Source organism: Prosopis cineraria, unplaced genomic scaffold (genome assembly GCF_029017545.1).
Source record: "Prosopis cineraria cultivar Desert tree isolate PC_DT_omini unplaced genomic scaffold, ASM2901754v1 PC5, whole genome shotgun sequence".
Classification (NCBI taxonomy): domain Eukaryota; kingdom Viridiplantae; phylum Streptophyta; class Magnoliopsida; order Fabales; family Fabaceae; genus Prosopis; species Prosopis cineraria.
The window spans coordinates 35,355,237-35,365,688 of record NW_026555336.1 but is presented as its reverse complement, the minus strand read 5'-3'; the positions used below and the strand labels follow the sequence as shown (position 1 = coordinate 35,365,688).

The following is a 10,452-nucleotide window of genomic DNA, read 5'->3' as shown; positions in this document are numbered from 1 at the left end:
GGGGGGGGGGGGGGGGACAGGGGGGCATGGGGTAGGTGGGGAGAGTGGGTCAATGGGGGATGTTGCGTGGAGCTGAGTCAGCTCCTTATCCTTCTTTCCACCTTCCTTTCCCTTCCCTCTTCCCCTTTTTTTTGTTTTCCCTTTTATTTTCAAAAACCTGAAATATTACTATTTCTTTTTCAAACTAAATTTGAATTCTCCTTATGTCCCACTGTGTGCAGGGATAGAGTTAAAAATTTTAACCAAGGAGACCAATATTGCAAAACAAGCATTTATGTCAAAATTTCAATCACTTAACGATTACAAAAAAAATAATTTTTTATAGAAAACTCTCCCAATTATAATCTTTTAACTTTTTAATTGAGCAATTTTATGATAAATATCAAACATACCTTCAAATTTTTGTTACAAATCTTGATAGAGTTTGTTAGCAATTTTCATATTTTTTTTATCAAATATAAAATAAAAACAAAATTAAATAACACCAATACTTTACAAGTATATGTAGTGTCACTTTGTTGAAAATAAATAGATTGTGTGGTAACTATATATTCAACAACTGAAATAATTGCATTATATATATATATATGCATAAAAAACTATATATATGTAATTGAAATGTGAATATTGTCTAGTGTTTCCAACCCACTATACTATGTTAGTTTAGCCCCTTTCTGTTTAAATCTCATCATTTTCAACCAAATTAGCAATTTGTAATAAAAAATATATTGCAATTTATCATTATGCTTACAAGATGAACACACAACATCAACAATCATATTCAAGTTTTAAAAGAATAAATGTACATCAATTACTTCCTTCCTTATAAAACAAGAGCTATTTATAATTAATAAGCCAAACATTGAACAATATATATAATAATATTTAGAGAGGGCAAAATATATAACCCTTATGCTTTATTTAGAAACAATAAAAAGATAGGGGCCTTAGTCCCTCCTGTTTCCACCATTGGAATTGTTATTATCAACAACCTGTCTAAATTAATTTGAACTTTTGCTATACCCTATCATGTGTGATTGTTATTACCAAGCCTCAAAGATACATTTCATATGTTTTTAACCTATTTATTTAAAGTAACAGCATTTCTATAGACTCCAACACCGGTTCTTAAAATAAATTCTTTTTTTCTTAGCTATTACTCTCTCCTGCTCATAATAAGAGTCATTTTATATAATATTATTTGATTCAAAATACATGACATTTGATAGTTATTGTAATTTTTTTAAATGACATTTTATTTTATTTATTATTTTTAAAAAAGTAAATTAAAATTATTATTATCAATACACTTACGTAAATATTTAATAAAAATATAATTTAAAACATGTACAAATTTGTTAAAAAAAATTACATTTCAACTAATTTTTTTTCCCCTCACTTGTGAAGTTGTTATCTGGCATATATTAATATATTTACTTATGCAAATCATTATCCAAGCCCCCTCCCCAGTCCCCACGTCTTACCTCTTTATCTCGCCGGCTTGGCATTGGCTATTTGGCCGTCATCCCCCTTCATCTCCCCGCATCTCATTTCACCTTTTTCACCCAACCCCTCTCCCTTTTTACCTTTATACCCCTCTCCTCTCTTCTATTTCCCTTCTTGTCTCTTTTATTTCCCTCCTCCTCTCTTTTTATTGCCCCATCTAATCCATTTTTTTTAATTATTTACCTAATTGAACACCAAGATTTTAGATTATTCTGTCGGTGGGGGGGGGGAATGATTTCGACCTCGCTTCTTTCAGACGACTATTCAGTGTGCAGTGTTATTAATATATTTTCAACTATTTTTAACATGATTTCTAACACATTTGTTGAAGAAAATAATAAGTATTCAATATAGTTGGTTTTAATTATATACGTACACACACACATATATATGTTCTCCACCGTCCACATTTTATTTTTAGTTACAACTTACAACATGTTTTATTTTTGAAAACTAAATAATTCAACTCTGTTAATAAATACCTAGTGAAATTTATATGCCATGTCACGTAGCAGGACTGGGTGAAATGTGTAGGATGATTAATGACTTGTAGTTATATGGGTGATAGGGAAAAAAAACTTGGGAGATAAAAAAAAACATATTGCGATTCCACAATCAAAATATAAAATTTTGAATGATTCAATCATTTGTTGTTTTTTTTTCCTTTTTAAAGTCCAGCTTCATATCCTAAATATAGCTGTCATGTTTACTAGCGAATATATATATATATATATATATATATATTAGCTGCAGTGCTAAATCAAGTAAGCACTTCACGCGTGGTGAGAGCCATCTAATTAAAACGACACTTTCTTTCTCCACAAAAATGAAACTCAACATGTGTAATTAAATATACTTAAGATGGTTAACTATTCTAGCGAACCATTATTTAATTCTCATAATATGAGGCTTTTCGTGATTTCAAAAATCCATTATTTTTTCAGGCCACTGATAGTGCATGCAACCAAATATTAATCTAACCCTGCATATGCTAATTAGATATATCATTATTTAATTTTAATTATACGAGTACATTTTATTTTTCTGAAAAAAGTTCAAAGATGCTTAGTTGACAAGGGGTTATAATACTATTAGACTATATAAGTATTTAAAAAAAAAAATCTTGGAAGGACCACTCCTCGGGTTCTGTGAAATTGACTGCAAGTTTTGAATTATTTATGGATGGATAATAATCATGAAGCCTAGGCTGTTTATTAAAATAATTAAGCATATCACCATTGATGGATAAATTAATAATAGTAATAAAATATAAAATAATAATTAAATAAATGAATACATTTCATATGGTTGTAGGATTAGGTGTCCTTTTTTATTGCCCAAGGCATTCCTACAGCCAATAATCGTGAGACTAATCTTTTAAAAAATTCAAGTGTCATATAAGAATTATTCTATTTTAAATAATGTTTTTTCATATACATTTTTAAAAATTAAACTCTAAAATCAGAGAACTCAAACTATTACCCTCCGTGTCACATGCACTTGGTATGGGATACGCACCTTAATAAAAATGAGCTCTACTAATTGACAAAAAAAAAGAGCTCAACTTCCCAACTTGCATTAAAATACTCAATCCCCAATAAAAAAGATAAGATTTTTAACGAGATACTAGCCCGGCCTCAATCTATGCGGTCTTGGTATGAATTATATTTTGTCTACCAAGTCACTCAATAAAATTCAGAATTCCTAGCATTATGAGGTTGTAATTAGAATTCTATTCTAATAATTTCGATTGTCTAAAATATTTGTTATGTTTAAATTTTGATAATTGTAATATTTCCAAAAAAATATGTAACTTTGTTTTTTATTTTAATATTTATAAATTTACAATTTTGTAGTTATTTTTATTTTTATTATTTTTAAGAAAGGAAAAAATGACAATAAAATCTATTTGAAATGTATAAATGATGATTTGATCTCTTGAAATGTCATAATTTCTTTAAGTTTTTAGAAACTTTTTTGTCATTAATGAATTCATGTAAATTACTAAATTACTCTTGTTAAAATAAATCATTTACAAGTTTTGTTTAAATATTTATAACTTTTCTTTCTTATATTCATAATAATACAACAATAAATAAGGAATTAACATGTAAAATTATGATTTGCTATTACGTTGTTGAGAATATAAGAATAAAAATTGTGAATATTTAAATAAAACTTATAAATTATTTATTTTCAATAAGAATAATTTGATAATTTAAATAAATTCATTAATGAGAGAAAAATTTTAGAAACTTCAGAGAAATTATGATATTTTGTTCAAAATGTCATTTATACATTTTAAAGAGATTTTATTATCATTTTTTTAAGAAAATGTATGTATAAATGTATTAATAAAAAATTAAAAACAAAATAAATGAAATTACTTGATTTTTATTTTTTTTCTATAATAAAATTGTATCACATATACATAAAATAAATAAAAAAATTCATATATAGTCACGCTTTATATTAATTTTTTTTACAAATTTATATTTTGGAGTTACATGATAATAAAAAATTCAATTTAAAACCTAACAGGGGAAGTTTAGACCCAGAAAGTTAAGCGTGTAAAAAGCCCCTAATTAAAATAAAGAATATTCAAAATTTTATATACAAGAAAAGGGTAAAATGGTTAATGCACATGGAAAGGATTCCGGAAAACAAACCGTGGTTAGAAAAGCAAACTGCAGTAAAGATCCGAGTTTATCCGTAGTCTTACACTTTCCAACTTGCCAACCAGAAAGAAACATATTTTGAAAAAGAAAAAAAAATAAAACAAAGAAAAACTCTATCCACAAGGCCGTAGTGTTTCCAAATATTAAAAATCTCGCTCTTACGGTTCTGTTTATTCTTTCTTCTTTCATTCGCATTCTTCTCAACTTCTCTTTTCCATGTCCAGAAGGCAAAGCAGCCTTCATTTCTCACACCCCCTTTTTCTCCCATCATTTGTGATATTCCCATTGAAGCTATCCTGAACCTCATCGTCGATGTCAGGCAAGGTTAGCCTTTGAACTTGTGATTTCCTGAGTGCCTGTTTTTCTTTTCTGGGTCTCCGGCCTGTCATTGAATTCTCGCTAGTTCTGTGAAGTTTTCGCAGGCTATGTTTTATTTGGGGCTGCGGTTTTCTTTTTCTAATCGTTTGTTTGTGTCTTTGGTTGTTGAACCTTTCATTTTTCCCCCCTTGAGAGTTTTCTTGGCAACCAAGTGGTTTTTGTTTGCGATGTTTAGGATTTGAAGTCCGCTTTGGTGTTTGTATAGTTGATAGTTTTGCGGTGTTCTTCCGCTTTAGACTATTGTGGCTTGACTTTGACGTTTTGGCAGGGAGTTGATGATCAAGCGTTGGAGAAGTTTGGTAATGTGATAAGAGCTTGAATTTGCTGAAGGTACGAGTCTCAACTCCTATTTTCACTTGCGTATAAGGTTTTAGTCGGGTGTCGGGAACTAATATGTGAAGCCCGAAATTTGGATATCTTTGTTTTCGTTTTGGTGGAGCAGATTTACATATCGACATGCTATGATTTTGAGTTCTTCGGATATTTCTGTCCTCTTTTATTTCTCATTTGTCACACTGTCACACGATCATGCCCTGGATTCTCGCTTTATCTGCCTTTTTTAGAACAAAAAAGCTTGCTGGAAAATTGTTGTTGAAGAGATGACTGAAGTTTAACAACAGAACGATGTTGTCACGTTTGAACAATTATGAATAGGAAATCGCGTAACTGCTTGGCCATATGATTTTGTCGGGCTAGATGTGGCTTCAAGCTCTTTGCTGTCAGTGATTCCATACTACTCTTCGATCTTTGTCGTTTTGTTTCTATTTCTAAACCTACTTTTGGACCTTAAGGCCTTTAGAGTTGACATGTCATTTCAACACGCCAGGCATAATAGAAGTTAGGATTAGGATGTTATGATAAAATAGGGTTCCTAGCATTTCGCAATGTAATTTGACTTCTTTTGCAATATTTACATAATTTCCCTGTCGTCAAATAGTAACTTTCTTTTGTAGTTTTTACCCTTTTTTTTTTCGGCCTTTAAGTAGACTTCTAAGGTTTAGCCGTAGACACAGTTTTCAACTGTCGAATCAATGCCACAGAATTGAGTTGAATATGTGCTGGTGACAGTGTCAACTATCTGTGAGAATAATCTCTTATGAGTCCTGCATATTGATACTTTAGTGATATGATGGCATAATTGGTTATCAAAGTCAATGCATTTTTCGTGTCAATTTGTGATTTATATCAAGATGGGAGATATCTTTCACAACAGAATGGAAAGTGTTTGGTGCACCATAAACCTGGAAGTGCTTTCGTAACGTCCCTATTTGACCTGAGGGGGTTTTAATTGTCTTTATCAAAGTCGTATCTACGATATTGAACTAGCCTGATTTCTTGCCTAGAATGTCAAAATTTTTTCTTTGATGTTCATATTGAGCAGGTGCTATGCTTATCTGTCAGTTGTGTAAACTGTTAACCCCATTTTGACCCATGCAAAAACGTTCACTTTGATGGAAAGCTATATTTTGCCCTCATGTAACATTAGCTTTTTCTTTGGGGAATTGGGGGGGACAAGTAGCTTGTATGACAAATATCTCTCTGACTTCAATTACGATAAACCTTGTTAACATGAGTTGAACTTTACTGCACATAAATCTGTGCGCTGTAAATGTAAAGGCAGCATCCCTACTTGAATTGCTGGTGACCAGTGACCTAATATCATTTTCATCTATCAAAACTATTGTCATCTTCTGGTGCTTCTTGTTTAGTAGCTGTCATATCGGTGGTGCATCTTCCATGTCTTCTGCATTTTGCCAAATGCTCAAGGGACTTATATTCCATCAACTAGTTTGCTTTTTATCCAAAAGTAAAATGCTATTATCAGTTAATAGCCAGAGTATGGGTAATCTGTTCAAACCTCTACAGATCTGAGCTATGAAGATGTGCAGTCGCAATGAGCATAATGATAGATAATATCTGCATATTTGTTTGTTCGTTCAATTGGCAATGCATAATGCCCTTGTCATTTGTTAGTTGGAGTTCATTGAAAAACTCTCTGAAGGGTCCTTAATAAATTTGTGTTTTTTTGTCATGTGTTATTAGGAAGAAGAAAGATATTTAAGAGAAGTTTCCCTACAACTGGCCATGGCATCAAGATCATTTGCTAATCTCCTAGACTTAGCAAGTGGAGACTTATTGGCTGTTCCTCAAACCCTAAGAACTCTTCCAAGGATTGTTACAGTTCCAGGAATTATTTCAGAACTGGATCGTCAGGGTTGTAATGATGGGGATTCAGATGTCAGCTCTTCTGGGTGTAGAGAGCGGAAAATTATTGTGGCAAACATGCTGCCTTTGCATTCTAAAAGGGACCTGCAAACTTCGAAATGGTGCTTCAGCTTGGATGAGGATTCAATTTTATTACAACTAAAAGATGGGTTTTCTTCTGATACTGAGGTGATCTATGTGGGGTCCCTCAAGGTTGAAATAGAGTCTTGTGAGCAGGAAGAAGTTGCTCAGAAATTGATGGAGAACTTCAATTGTGTTCCTACTTTTCTACCTCATGATCTCCAGAGAAAGTTTTATCTTGGCTTTTGTAAGCAGCAGCTGTGGCCTCTCTTTCATTACATGCTACCTATGTGCCCAGATCATGGTGACCGCTTTGACTGCACACTATGGCGTGCCTATGTTTCTGCTAACAAAATATTTGCAGATAAGGTTATGGAAATAATTAATCCTGATGATGATTTTGTCTGGGTTCATGACTATCACCTGATGGTGTTGCCTACATTTCTGAGGAAGAGATTTAATAGAGTTAAACTTGGCTTCTTCCTTCACAGTCCTTTCCCTTCGTCTGAAATTTACCGAACCTTGCCAGTACGAGATGAAATTCTCAGGGGATTGCTGAATTCTGACTTAATTGGTTTTCACACATTTGATTATGCTCGTCACTTCCTATCTTGCTGCAGTAGAATGCTGGGTCTGGACTATGAATCCAAGCGGGGACATATAGGAATTGATTATTTTGGCCGCACTATATTTATCAAGATTTTGCCTGTAGGCATTCACATTGGTAGGCTTGAATCTGTGCTAGATCTTTCTTCTACATCTGCTAAAATAAGAGAAATCCAGGAAGAGTTCAAGGGCAGGAAAGTGATTCTTGGTATTGATGATATGGATATTTTTAAGGGCATCAGCTTGAAGCTACTAGCTCTAGAGCAGCTGCTGCACCAGCATCCAGATTTGCTGGAAAAGATTGTACTAGTTCAAATTGTGAATCCTGCCAGGGGTTCTGGGAAGGATGTTCAGGAAGCAAAGAAGGAGACATATTTAATTGCCCAGAGGATTAACAGTACTTATGGTTCACCTCATTATCAACCAGTTATTCTCATTGATCGGCCTGTTCCTCGTTTTGAGAAGAGTGCCTATTATGCTGTGGCAGAATGTTGCATTGTCAATGCTGTGAGGGATGGCATGAACTTAGTCCCTTACAAATATGTTGTCTGCAGACAAGGAACTTCAAAACTGGATGAAGCATTCGGTAGAAAAAATGATTCTTCTCGTACAAGCATGCTTGTTGTGTCTGAGTTCATTGGTTGTTCACCTTCCTTAAGCGGAGCAATTAGGGTTAACCCCTGGGATATAGATGCTGTTGCTGAAGCTTTGAATCTGGCAATTACAATGCATGATTCAGAGAAGAAATTGCGGCACGAGAAGCATTATCGGTATGTCAGCTCCCATGATGTGGCTTATTGGGCTCGTAGCTTTATGCAGGATTTGGAGAGAGCATGCAAAGATCATTACACCAAAAGGTGCTGGGAATTTGGTCTGGGCCTAGGGTTCAGAGTAGTTTCTCTCTCTCCTGGTTTTAGGAAGTTGTCTATTGATCACATTGTTTCAGCATATAAGAGAACCAATAGAAGGGCCATATTTCTTGATTATGATGGTACTGTCGTGGCACAATCTTCCATAAATAAAATCCCCAGCCACGAAGTCATATCCGTCCTGAATACTTTGTGTAGTGACACCAAGAACACTGTGTTCATTGTTAGTGGGAGGGGAAGAGATTCTTTGAGTGATTGGTTTGCTTCATGCAAATTGCTGGGACTTGCTGCTGAACATGGGCACTTCTTAAGGTATGTCATTTGAATGCTGGAAAGATTATTGCGATTTACTTTTTATTGTCCTTTACACCCACTCTAAAAAAAATTCCCCTTTTATCTGCAGGTGGAGTAGTTCCTCCCAATGGGAAATAAGTCACCTGTCTGCTGACCTTGATTGGAAAAATGTCGTGGAACCCATAATGAGGTTATACACAGAGGCAACTGATGGATCTAATATTGAAATTAAGGAAAGTGCATTGGTTTGGCATCATCAAGATGCAGACCCTGATTTTGGTTCTTGCCAAGCCAAAGAATTGTTGAGTCACCTTGAAAGTGTGCTTGCTAATGAACCAGCTGTTGTTAAGAGGGGTCAACATATTGTTGAAGTTAAGCCACCGGTGCGAAATTTTTTTATTCCTCCCTAACCCTTGAATTCTTTCTCTATTTATATCGGAAGCTGGAATGACCTTATTCAAGTCTTGTTTTTCCTCTATTCAGGGAGTAAGCAAAGGCTTGGTAGCTGAAAAGGTTCTTATGACTATGGTCAATGATGGGGATCCGCCAGATTTTGTTATGTGCATTGGAGATGATAGGTCTGACGAAGACATGTTTGAGAGCATACTAAGGACGATCTCTTGTCCATCATTGCCAGTTGCTCCAGAGATCTTTGCCTGCACTGTTGGCCAGAAGCCTAGCAAGGCCAAGTATTTTCTCGATGATGCTGCTGATGTGGTAAAATTGCTTCAGAGCCTTGGTACTGCATCTAATCCAAAGCCTAGGCATTTAGCCCATTTCCAGGTTTCTTTTGAGAGCACAGTTTGAGTTGGTCTGATCAAGAAGGCACACAATTGGTTTTTCTTTTTCCTTAACTCTATGCTGCTTCAGGGATTCTTTTCTTCACCCATGAGCGAGATAAAAATTTTGATTGCCATTAGCTGAACGCGTAGGAAGGGGGGGCATTTCTGTAGCAGATCTAATTCTTCCTTGTCTCCTGAATTGGTTTACCTGGCTCCTCGAAGCGAAGGTTTTTGTTAAAACATAAAATAGATGTTAACATCTATTTTGTTAAAAGCTGAGGTTCAGGGATGAACCACAATTCTTCCTCTGTATATGTTAACATCAATTTATGTACTTGCTGGTGCCACTCGCCATTGAAACTTTAGATTAGAAAACATTTCTGTTTGGTCCAGCATTGTGGGCACCAGACACTTGTATAGCTACACTATTTTTGTTACAATACAAATGGCCAGTTTGGTTTGGGAACTGTTTCCTTGGATATTGTGGGTAATCTTACCTCTCCAAAAGACAACTTTGGAGGAATGGGGTGAAACACCAGGCATTTAGGTACTTGGTACATAATTTTTTTGGGTAACAACCAGCATGGGGGACCAAAGTGGATGTTCCAAGAAGAGGGGCCCACTAACGCATCTCTTCAGCCCATCCTCGTTGATCTACTGTAGAGACACATGATATACTATAAATGGTCACGAGAAGTTCGTTGGTGAAGTCAATTTTCTTCTACACTCATGGACGGAAAACTTCTGAGCTTGAAGATGATGATATCATGATAGATGACAATCTGTGGTTAGAACTTTAAGGTACTGATCATATGATAGAAGAATTCCCTGAATTAACACCCAGAATATAAAAAAAATATTAATTAAATGAATAGATTATCACCCCAATAATTGAAATAAAAAGGGAGAAAAACAGGCCAATGGATTGAGATGGCCGTCGGTGTGAGTGTTTCTTTGAAGTAGTCACTAAACGACAGAAAGCAACAAGACGAATATGGTGAACTAGTTGAGTGACTGTTGCTTTCTTTAGATCTCTTAGCTGTGTGTGTATCC

The 10,452-nt window shown here is 34.5% G+C and overlaps 1 protein-coding gene across 1 annotated transcript; it reads left to right on the top strand.

The window, feature by feature from the left end:
• Nucleotides 1-7,079: 7,079 nt before the first annotated feature.
• On the top strand, nt 7,080-9,865 carry LOC129311245 (probable alpha,alpha-trehalose-phosphate synthase [UDP-forming] 9; the record flags this gene model as incomplete). The annotated part of the gene is given in 3 exon segments (XM_054953395.1): nt 7,080-8,635; nt 8,727-9,000; nt 9,101-9,865. Coding segments are annotated over 3 exon segments (2,154 nt in total), but the record flags the coding sequence as incomplete, so codon positions are not given.
• Nucleotides 9,866-10,452: the final 587 nt, after the last annotated feature.